This window comes from Eptatretus burgeri, chromosome 9 (assembly GCF_056783735.1).
Source record: "Eptatretus burgeri isolate ZD-2024b chromosome 9, Ebu_testis_v1, whole genome shotgun sequence".
In the NCBI taxonomy this organism is placed as follows: domain Eukaryota; kingdom Metazoa; phylum Chordata; class Myxini; order Myxiniformes; family Myxinidae; genus Eptatretus; species Eptatretus burgeri.
Genome location: NC_140969.1, coordinates 18,413,342 through 18,425,751, shown reverse-complemented (window position 1 = coordinate 18,425,751; position 12,410 = coordinate 18,413,342). Strand labels below are relative to the sequence as shown.

General features: G+C 45.5%; 1 protein-coding gene across 3 annotated transcripts in view; it reads left to right on the top strand.

Annotated features, from left to right (window-relative positions):
- The window catches only part of LOC147019645 (lysine-specific demethylase 9-like), a 116,082-nt gene extending 114,910 nt beyond the window's left edge, over positions 1-1,172 (top strand). For all 3 annotated transcript variants that reach the window (XM_085894226.1, XM_085894228.1, XM_085894227.1), the window contains 2 exons: positions 24-132; positions 348-1,172. In XM_085894226.1, the coding sequence (XP_085750352.1) occupies positions 24-132; positions 348-776 (538 nt within the window). In that variant the 3' untranslated portion in view covers positions 777-1,172. The remainder of the gene's footprint in view (positions 1-23; positions 133-347) is intronic.
- Positions 1,173-12,410: the final 11,238 nt, after the last annotated feature.

Here is a 12,410-nt window from a genome sequence, read left to right as displayed (position 1 = left end):
AATGCAGAAACTTTCCGTTGCAGGGATGATGAGCCGAGAGTGACGAAGGATGTGGTCGCTTTCCACGCAGCTGATTTCCACGAGGTGGTGCAGAGGCTTCAACTGGACCTTTATGAGCCTCCAATGTCCCAGGTACTTTTGATTTAATCAAGAATGATGATAATTTTAATTGATAGGTGATTGTGAGATGAAAGGGGGGAATTTTGATTGATGATGACAATGAAAGGTATTGGTAATTTAAATAGTGAATTCTGGGGCTCGGTTTTGTGTAGCCATCTGGGAATTGGTTGAGATAAGGACACTGGGCAAGAGAACGGATCCATTTTGTTTTATTCGTGTATGTGAAGTGTGTACAGTGGGTCGACGATGCCAAACTGAATCAGATGCGGCGCGAGGGAATCCGGTATGCACGTGTTCAGCTCTGCCACAATGACATCTACTTCATTCCACGAAATATTGTGCACCAGTTTCGCACTCTTTCAGCAGTCTGCAGCCTTGCCTGGCATGTGCGTCTTCGGCGCTACCATCCCGAGGCAGAGAATGCATCTCCTATGCCTCCACCAGTTTCTGACTCCTACGTGCAGCCTGCCCCTGAGCTCTCCCCACGGACAACAGCTACTGCGGCTACTTCGCCGCTAGGCCTGAACGGTGGCCTTGCTTCGGCCAACACACCTCTGGCCGTGAGCTTAGCTGCAGAGCCAGCTCGTAATTCGACGGCAAGCTTGCACACAGGCGAGCCAGGCAAGTCAGCTGAGGTTGCCTCCTATGAAGTGTGACTGAACATTGTGATATCCAAAAGTCTTCTTGACCTCTTGCCCTTTCCCTTAAAAAATACAAAAAGACCATGAGGGAAAGATGGCCCCTTTGATTTCCACGCTTCACCAAAGCCTGCCATCTCTGGCAAGGACCGAGCAGCACTGCCTGCTGTCCTCCCCTTGAAGGCCAAGTTTCTGCCCTGAACAGCCCCAACGTTTCGTCTTTTGCACTGTTGCCGGAGCAGCACCTGTGGTTGAACTATTTGGGAAAGTAGAGGCTGGGGCTGGCAAAGTGAAAGTAGTAGGCGGGTCTGGGATTGAGGGGGTAGTGATGGAAGCCAAGACATTTGGTTGTTAGCCCTTTCTCCCTTGTGGTCCCAAGCCTTCAAGTACAATATTAACTTTCATAAGGGCATTGCCTTCCCCAACTTCGAGTTTAACTCGTTTTACAAAATTTGAGACTACTCTAAGAAACATCGCAGGCTGTTGATGCCAACCACATTCCATTTCCTTGCTCTTTATCCCCAAGTAATATGATTTATCTATCCAACCAACATTTTTTTTCAGCTGTGATTGTAAATCTGAAAGTAGTGCCCTTGACCTTTACCACATCCCCGCCAATCTCCCTCCTCCCCACCTTGACACAAACTATATGAATATATATCTCTCTCTCTCTCTCTCTCTCTCTCTGTCTCTGTCTCTCTCTGTCTCTGTCTCTGTCTCTGTCTCTGTCTCTGTCTCTGTCTCTGTCTCTCTCTCTCTCTGTGTGTCTCTCTCTCTCTCTCTCTCTCTCTCTGTGTCTCTCTCTCTCTCTCTCTCTCTCTCTCTCTCTCTCTCTCTCTGTCTCTCTCTGTCTCTCTCTCTCTCTCTCTCTCTCTCTCTCTCTCTCTCTCTCTCTCTGCCTCTCTCTCTCTCTCTCTCTCTCTCTCTCTCTCTCTCTCTCTCTCTCTCTCTCTCTCTCTCTCTCTCTCTCTCTCTCTCTCTCTCTCTCTCTCTCTCTCTCTCTCTCTCTCTCTCTCTCTCTCTCTCTCTCTCTCTCTCTCTCTCTCTCTCTCTCTCTCTCTCTCTCTGTGTCTCTCTCTCTGTCTCTCTCTCTCTGTGTCTCTCTCTCTCTCTCTCTCTCTCTCTCTCTCTCTCTCTCTCTCTCTGTCTCTCTCTCTCTCTCTCTCTCTCTCTCTCTCTCTCTCTCTCTCTCTCTCTCTCTCTCTGTCTCTCTCTCTCTCTCTCTCTCTCTCTCTCTCTCTCTCTCTCTCTCTCTCTCTCTCTCTCTCTCTCTCTCTCTCTCTCTCTCTCTCTCTCTCTCTCTCTCTCTCTCTCCCTCTCTCCCTCCCCTGTAATGGCACTTTCTGTGCAGGCTGGGTTATATTTTTCTTCATCAAAGGAAAGCTTCCAGCTTGGTACCCATGTTATCAGGCTTTATTGTACTATAACAGCAGTGCAGTTGAGATTTGTGGTCTTTGCATCACGTTTGACTGCAACGTCAAAAATCTAAATAATTATAAAAGACACGCAGTCACGTCAGGTCACCACTGCACAGTAAATGTACTCTTTGAGCATTCAAGAAATGTTGAGGGCATTCAAGAATGCAAGCTTCCTAAGAAAAAGGTGCAAAAGCATGGTTCTCATTTATGCATCTGAATTTTTTTTTTTTTTTTGGTCTTTGTTTTTAACCAAAAATGTTGCTTTGCAATCTTCTTCCACACCAAGAATTGCTCAGAGCTACTTTGGCAAAGTTCCTTTGGTTTTTTTTTTGTTTGTTTGTTTCTTTTTTAAGCGTCTGCTTTTGCAGCAGGAAGTAACTCCAGCCGTCAGGGACTTGTTTCTGTTACGCATGGAATAAGCGGAACCCGGTCGGTGAAGCAAGATTTTGTTTCCCCAGTCCCGAAGTCTGCTCGGACTTTTAATAACTTTTCTGTCCACCAACCACACTAGATCTGAAAATCACACTTGGGGATTTTAAAAGCCCTTATTTTATCCTCGCTCCAACACATCCTCATGCTGTCATGCAAACCACGTTGACCTGGGTCGCCGTTTTAACCTGATGGTTTCGTTTTTTTATGCTTTCCAAGAGATCAAAACATAAGTTATTTATTTAAAAATACAGTGCAGCAAAAATGAGGAACTTGTCTACCCACTTTCAGCCGTCGCAAGCGGAAGACGTGCGAACGAATTGCACTCGCGTATCACCTTGTATCCTTGGCTGTACATACTTTTTTAGCCCATGATGGTAGTCTGTGGGTCGAGAAGGCTTTGAATGTTTGTACAGAAACAGATTTGTACTGGGACGGTAAAAAGGCACATGTTTATCAACAGCAATTGGCTCTCCAGTACGACGGCAATCTGCTGCTGCTTTTGTATGCAGTCGGTAAGGTCTTACAGGCTATTCTTTATATATCAAGTTTTGTTTTTAAAGAGGGCTTGATCTCCTGTCACAACAATAAAACTTGTACATTAAACTTTATCTTAAGTAGTTCATTAAGTCTTATTTTTCTTATGGCCACTTGTTTACCCATATCTTTTAAGTCTATAGCAAACTTTCCTTTTTCAGCCCTTGCATTAAAGCTGCTTTTCAAGAAAGGCTTTTGATTCTTTGTTGTTTCTCTTGAATGTAACATTTTGAAAGTGGCCTCGGTTTGTTTGACCACAACTCCTTCCACTGTAGAGGTCGCTTTCCAAAGTTTGAAGGGGTATACTAGGTTGTGGTTGAGCACTATAATCCTTATTGTTGTGCTTTACGTAACGGTTGCTTGACGAACCATCTATTCTATTTATTTATTTATTTATATTTGTCCATTTGTGCTTTATAAACGTGAAAGAATGATCATGTTAACACATGACCGTGCCACTTTGTGGTCCTGTACATATTGAGTACTCGAGTCCATTTTATCCTCTTTCGTGTCATCTTCACGTATCCAACCGTGCATGTTCAACTCTTTGAAAAACACAAAAAAACTCGAGCGAACTCAATGGCGCGTTGTTTTGGCGTAAAATTGAAAGATGGCAAAAGGTTTCACCAGGAATGACCCAATATCAAATTTTGAGTTGATTATTTTACCCCTTTTGACCTCTGTGACCCGAAGTCCCCACCCCATGGGGCATGGACCTGGGGTAAAATAAAATCTTTTTTTTTTCATGCATTTCCCAATGTTGATTGCAAATACAAAGTATTTTTTTTTTTTACCTCAGCCACCGAAGGTGAAGGAAGTCATGCTTTCACCCCTCTCTGTTTGTTTGTTTGTTTGTTTGTTTGTGTACAGGATATCTCAAAAAGTTGTGGACGGATCAGGATGAAACGAGGTGGACATGTTGGGTGTGTGACAAGGACAAATTGATTCGATTTTGGTGAAGATCCAGATCTGGATCCAGATCTGAGAATTTTTAAAAGTGATTCTTCACCATTGAGAGATTGGGTCAAAAACCATGTAGTGCAGTATACCATGACATTTCAAAATTGGATTGGGCCCGATATGTTCTCGTGGATCAGGCATTACGTGGCGGAGGTATTGTTGTGGTGCCGGGTTCAGGGGTGGGGAACGACCGCGAGATGGAGCAGTTGGGCCGTCTCCCACCGAACACCGGGAATTGAAGGTCGTCACTCCAGATAACTCCGAAGTCGACGGGTCGCTTAATGGACCGTGGACGCCAATATTTCGACCGCACGGTTAGGGTCTTTTTGTCTGATTCCAATTTACCTAATTAGCCGCGCGGTCTAGCTACCGGGGAAGCCACACCCTCGGCCGGCTTTGTCCGAACCGAGTCACTCTTGCCCACTTGGATCTGACGTAACCGAGCGGGAATTATCAAAGCGGCGCCGGTCCAAATAACAATTTACGGCACAATCGGCCTCACTATAACTCAAACCCGAACCATGCTTGGCCAATGAGAGAAAGCACAGAAAACGAGCTGGTACATTTAACACAGGGTTTATTCACAATAATCAGGAAGGGAGACAGAGCAGAGTTAATCCGACTAGATTGCAATGTACAATAAGCAAGGCACTTGTGCAATTCTACTTATAAGAACGGCCACAGACACACACACCCAAAAAGAAATGGAGCCAACCGGCCTTTATTCGGACCCTCCAGCCACAGAGGATAGGCAAGCTGGGGGTTCGAGTTTGGTCGGTTACCTGGCCACCTCGTGCGGTCCGGCCGAGCCACACTTGTGAGCTCGGAGTCCGTTAAAGGGATTGGGGTCCCCAGCTCGAGCGCTCCACATGAACCACAATCCAACGAGCGCACACGAATCACCACGGTGGGACTCGAACCCACAGCCAGAATCCAGCGAGCAACCAGGATCCTATGACGACCAGCCACCAACGAACGATGACGACGACCAGGGAATGAAGACGGGAACCAAGATTACCAAGGCACGACCGAAAAAGGACTCCCACTCGTCTTTGAGCGCATCGTGATTCTTTTTATCCCCCTCCCCGCCCCCCCCCCCCCCGTGCGGGGTGGAGCGATCGGTTTCTCTGGTAACTCGCCTCCGGATTGGATGAGGGGTTCCGGGTGTTGTGGTGGCCAGCCGTGATTGGAGGGGCGTGTCGGCGTCTCGGTTCTCCTCCCCCGAGAGAGGCTCTTTTTCCTTCCCCAGTGTCGACAGGGGAGACATTCTTTTTTGATGGGGCGGAGTCAGAGCTCCGAGGCGACGGGGCTCCGCCCACGCCCGTAGTCAGAAACGTGTGTTATGGCGCCATGGCGTGACGTGAAGGTTGGGCGTGTGAAGTGCTTGTTCGCCCGCAGAGTGGGAGGAGGAGTGAAGTGAGGGTTTTGTTGGCATTGGCAGATTTAAAGATGTAAAAAATCTGACGATAAAAGAAACCTGCAGTGCACACATGAAATTAACCCATTAGGCATAGGGGAGGGATTCTAACTATCCACATATACTTAACAATGGGACAGCTGACTGTCTGTGTGCAAAAGGCTTCCGAATTCGTTACTGTATGCGCTCCACTGAGTGCCCTTCTAGTTTTAAAATGTGCCCATAACTGGATGTTTTTTTTTTGGTTTTTGGCCCCGCCCACAGGGGAGGACGGGGCCAAAAATGATACTATTCTTGCACCTTCAGCGCATGTAGTTATCATAACTACCAAGTTTGGTGAATGTCTGCACAACCGTTTAGGAGGAGATATCATGATGGGCAGACAGCTAACCATATCCCCACGTTTTTCTTCAAAAGCGTGGGGATAGAAACAGAGGCCAACTGCTTCCCTTTCTTGTGGATCGATGGGATAGCTGGAGATGAGACGGAATAAAGACTGGATACCTTTGCCACCGATCCACAAAGCAAATTCACAGTCATGAATTCGGAGCCAAGTAACTCTTCGTTTTCTTTATCCAATGTTTGTGAAAGTTCAGCTGCTTTGCCATTTTATGCTGCGTAAATTGTTTGGTATTTTTTATTGTATTCTGACGAGCACTGTCGATCAATGCAAACTACATACCAATACATCACGTGACTCCAGCTCTTCCATCACTTCTTTCAGGAACCCTAAAAATGTAGAATGACTTCCACATGCTTATGATGTGAGGGGCTTGGATGGTGTGTACAAATGTGTGTTTGGCATTGACGAATTGGTCTGCAAATGCACAAATTTAAAAATAAAAATGCCAAACTTGTGGACTCTGAAATTTATTCCACTGTCAAATTGCCAGAAGCCTGATGTTGGCTTAACGTTCAAGATGGCTGGCTTAAGATCTTTGGGTCCTGAGTTGGAGCCATTGTCGTGCCATTAACATAACACCAGGTTAGTTGACTCAGCCCATAATCCTTCCGAGTCGACAAAATGAGTACCAGTTTAGTGCCAGAATGAGCCATTTGAGTATCCTGCATTGAAGTGGCAACCCTTCCAAGATTGTGCCCACTAGCCAATGGGGAAGAACTGCTTTGGCAGCCCCATGCGTCTGAAGACATGAAAGGAATGGTTCATCATCTTCTTCATATACAAATTGCCAGGGTGGTACCCGTTTAAACACAGCCCATGCAAAAATGCTACAGTTACAAATGTAATATATGAGAGTTGTACTCTCATATACTACAGTAGTCTCCCGAGAATTACTATAGGAAAGGAATGTTATTTTTGCCTGGGAGGTTAGCTTTTCAGAGATATTTTCATTTGTGGTGAGATGTCATTAAGTTAACGATTATATATTTCACACTGCTCTTTCTTCACCTCCCCCTGCTCTTTAATTCCTCGACACAAAGGAATGACTCAGTTTTACACGGTGATTGAATAGCTCCACCGATTGTGGTTTGATACCTACTGCCAAACGCAACAGGAATTGATGAATGAATGTTCTTGCTGCATTGCTCGGATGATGGATAGCTGGAATATTTACTTGTACAGTGTCTGTAAGATTTATTTTGTAATTTTTCAGGAAGTCTTTTGAAAGTATTTGTTTGCAAAGGTGTCAAAAACAACTTTAATTGGTTTCTCTTGTCATGTGGTTCCTTTAAAAACCGTGACAAGTGCAACTGGTTTAAAGGACAAGCAGTTATATTTATCCTGTTGAAATGTACCCGTTCCCTCTCAGTTGTAGATTGATTACCTGTGATGAATGGCAGACCACACATCGGCTTAAAAATGTATTTTAGTGGCTTAACTTCGGGCACACCTGCATCATACCGAGAGGGAAATAAATTTGTGGGAGGGTTGGGAAATCAAATTGTACTGCTTTTTGTGCACTTAATATGTCAATGCAAACGATGAGTGACACCTCCAGAAAGAGAGGGGACTCCGTACAAGTTGTTCTGCAATTATTCATTTGTGAAGTGGGGTTCATATCTGAGCGATGAGTTGCGCAACACAGTTGCATGTAAGTGAATTACGGCCTTTATACCCTGTGCAGCTTTTCTGCAACTACGTTGCGCAACAAAAAGTTGCAAGTTGCATCCTGACAGTTGCACAATTTTTGGATGTTGCAGATAAGGAGCAAAAACTAGATGACTGCTTTATTTTCTGTAACCATCCTGATTTATCTTCAGCCAAAGCAGCTCATTGGGTGACATCATGACGCATAGCAATAAAGTCACTGTCGATGCATTGTTGCATAAAAGGAGCGCATTTTGTTGCAAACAATGCAACGGGCCTTTATATCTGGCAGGAGAGCTTCACTTTGAAAAAGGAAAATTTGGTGAGAAAATTATTTTTGATTTTGATGCAACTTACCATATTCTACCGAGTGTTGGTGCTGCTGAAGCAGTTTGTTGGCAAACGTTATACTGGGTGGTTTGCAAATGCCTTCCCAGCATGGTTGGTCCACACACTATGCTTTTAAATGCTGAGCGTCAAGCAAGGAAGCAGCACGTACCATTTTTAATGCCGAAGTAGCTGGAGGCATTGTTTTATGGGTTGTCGTGTGGCTATCCATCCATGTGTCTGGCACAATAACTTCTGAACCACTTCTTCTTCTTCATTCGTACGCAGCACAAGACTGCGGGGGAACATCTAATCAGCTGAGGGTGCAGCGATTCCGCTGATGCAATGCCCTCTGCTGGTGAGTGCAGGAATTTGGAATTTGGCCATGGTGCTGGCGATAGCTCGCCTACTCTTCAGGGCGCACACCGTGGGATCTTTCACATTCACCGAATTGCGGCAGGCAGGACACCCATTTAACATCTATCCGAGGGACGTCACACACACACACACACACACACACACACACACACACACACACACACACACACACACACACACACACACACACACACACACACACACACACACACACTGATGAATCGCCCTGTCTGTGAAACAAAACACCGGGATGACAGTTTATAGCTGGGTCGGGATTTGAACCCATGCTCGACAGCTTAGAACCAGTCTGCATTCCTCTCGGCCATCCAGTCAGCCCTGTGAACCACTGAAGGGATTTTTTGTTTTTACCAAACCTGATACTGAGGTGTACTATGATGTTACCACGATAACTTGTGAACCGCTGAAGGGATTTCAACCAAACTTGGCAGAACTATGGACTGTCATACAGAAAAGAACTGATTAAATGTTCGGTTCCAAAGGGCTCAGGTCAAGTCCCCTTTAATTTAAAATCTCTTATTTCTCACACTCTCTCAAGTGACCTTTAATCACCTCTGCCACCGAAGGTGGAGGTGGTTATGTTTTCACCCTTGCTTGTCTGTTTGTCTGTCTGTCTGTCTGTCTGTCTGTGAGCACGATATCTCAAAGTTATGGACGGGTGTGGCAGGTTGGTATGTGTGTGATGCAGACCAATTGATCAGATTGTGGTTTAGGTCTAGATTCAGATCCAGATTAGTGGGATACAAAATGTAAACTGTTCAGCTTGGTGGAGGTATACGCTCTACCGAGTGCCGTTCTCATTTTTCATGTGACCTTTACGGAGAAACGTAACAGTGCGTTGACCTCTAACATCGATGGAAGAATATCCATTGATGCGTTCGTATCAAATTCTCCCTTCTTGTTTTAGTCTTTGGTATGATTTGGCCAGGGTTTGAACCACCGACCTCTCAGACACACAGTGGACACTCGAACCATTACATCACTGAGACTGGTGTGAATTTAATAGGTTATGCAAATTAAATTTTTGTGGGATTGGGGTCCAAGAAAAAGGTGGCCTCGTTCAACGGTCAATATGTTGGTTGCATCTCATTTTTTTTTTCCAAACAATATTACACGTACAAGTTACCTGGAAGTTTTTAAAGGGTTTCCGCTGTTTTTTTTTCTGGACTTCATTCTCATGTTTGTGTCTTGTAGTAATCATCGATGAACACTTTTCTGTGACTTTAATACTTTAAGTCGGTGTCTTGAGAAGCTGGACTGATGTACAAGAAGCTGCTGATGCAAGCGAAGTATCTTTGTTTTACATGTATTATTTACATTGTTAACCCTTTGAACCCGAGCTGCTGGTTTACCAGCCACTATTCAAACCTCCATATGACGGCCGGTTTACCAGCCCCTATTCAAACCTCCATATAATGGCCGGTTTACCAGCCACTATTCAAACCTCCATATAATGGCCAGTTTACCAGCCCCTATTCAAACCTCCATATAATGGCCGGTTTACCAGCCACTATTCAAACCTCCATATAATGACCGGTTTACCAGCCACTATTCAAACCTCCATATAATGGCCGGTTTACCAGCCACTATTCAAACCTCCATATGACGGCCGGTTTACCAGCCCCTATTCAAACCTCCATATAATGGCCGGTTTACCAGCCCCTATTCAAACCTCCATATAATGGCCGGTTTACCAGCCACTATTCAAACCTCCATATAATGGCCGGTTTACCAGCCACTATTCAAACCTCCATATAATGACCGGTTTACCAGCCACTATTCAAACCTCCATATAATGGCCGGTTTACCAGCCACTATTCAAACCTCCATATGACGGCCGGTTTACCAGCCCCTATTCAAACCTCCATATAATGGCCGGTTTACCAGCCCCTATTCAAACCTCCATATAATGGCCGGTTTACCAGCCACTATTCAAACCTCCATATAATGGCCGGTTTACCAGCCACTATTCAAACCTCCATATAATGGCCGGTTTACCAGCCACTATTCAAACCTCCATATGACGGCCGGTTTACCAGCCCCTATTCAAACCTCCATATGACGGCCGGTTTACCAGCCCCTATTCAAACCTCCATATAATGACCGGTTTACCAGCCCCTATTCAAACCTCCATATACCAGAGCGACTGGTTTACCAGCCACTATTCAAACCTCCATATACCAGAGCGACTGGTTTACCAGCCACTATTCAAACCTCCATATAATGACCGGTTTACCAGCCACTATTCAAACCTCCATATACCAGAGCGACTGGTTTACCAGCCACTATTCAAACCTCCATATAATGGCCGGTTTACCAGCCACTATTCAAACCTCCATATAATGGCCGGTTTACCAGCCACTATTCAAACCTCCATATACCAGAGCGACTGGTTTACCAGCCACTATTCAAACCTCCATATACCAGAGCGACTGGTTTACCAGCCACTATTCAAACCTCCATATAATGGCCGGTTTACCAGCCACTATTCAAACCTCCATATAATGGCCGGTTTACCAGCCACTATTCAAACCTCCATATAATGGCCGGTTTACCAGCCACTATTCAAACCTCCATATACCAGAGCGACTGGTTTATCAGCCACTATTCAAACCTCCATATACCAGAGCGACTGGTTTATCAGCCACTATTCAAACCTCCATATAATGACCGGTTTACCAGCCACAATTCAAACCTCCATATAATGGCCGGTTTACCAGCCACTATTCAAACCTCCATATAATGGCCGGTTTACCAGCCACAATTCAAACCTCCATATAATGACCGGTTTACCAGCCACTATTCCAACCTCCATATACCAGAGTGGCCGGTTTTCCAGCCACTATTCAAACCTCCATATAACGGCCAGTTTACCAGCCCCAACTCAAACTTCCATCGACCCGAGCGGCCGGTTTACCAGCCCCAATTCAAACCTCCATCTACCGGAGCGGCCCGTTTACCAACCAATATTCAAACCTCCATATACCAGAGCAGCCGGTTTACCAACCACTATTCAAACCTACATATACCCGAGCGGCCGGTTTACCAGCCCCTATTCAAACCTCCATGTAATGGCCGGTTTACCAGCCCCTATTCAAACCTCCATATAATGGCCGGTTTACCAGCCCCTATTCAAACCTCCATATAATGGCCGGTTTACCAGCCCCTATTCAAACCTCCATATAATGGCCGGTTTACCAGCCCCTATTCAAACCTCAATATACCCAAGCGGCCGGTTTACCAGCCCCTATTCAAACCTCCATCTACCCGAGCGGCCCGTTTACCAACCAATATTCAAACCTCCATATACCAGAGCAGCCGGTTTACCAACCAATATTCAAACCTCCATATAATGGCCGGTTTACCAACCACTATTCAAACCTACATATATCCGAGCGGCCGGTTTACCAGCCCCTATTCAAACCTCCATATATCTGTGTGGCTGGTTTACCAGCCACTATTCAAACCTTCACATAATGGCCGGTTTACCAGCCCCTATTCAAACCTCCATATAATGGCCGGTTTACCAGCCCCTATTCAAACCTCCACATAATGGCCGGTTTACCAGCCACTATTCAAACCTCCATATAATGGCCAGTTTACCAGCCCCTATTCAAACCTCCATATAATGGCCGGTTTATCAGCCCCTATTCAAACCTCCACATAATGGCCGGTTTACCAGCCACTATTCAAACCATATAATGGCCGGTTTACCAGCCACTATTCAAACCTCCATATAATGGCCGGTTTACCAGCCCCTATTCAACCCTCCATATATCCGTGCGGCCGGTTTACCAGCCCCTATTCAAACCTCCACATAATGGCCAGTTTACCAGCCACTATTCAAACCTCCACATAATGGCCGGTTTACCAGCCCCTATTTAAAACTCCATATATCCAAGCCGCCAGATTTTTCTCCAGGGAGCCCAGGGTGGGGGAGACGAAAGTCCAAGGAGCTCAGGGTTCAAAGGGTTAAAAGAGCATGCTGCACAACGAAGGGATCTTTTCGATACTTTTCAATGTGGCATCCATCACCCAGTTTGGATACCATGTCATCCCACATTGCACAGCTTGACACTAACTTGCACTGATGCTCTGCTAAACAGGCTAATTACAAT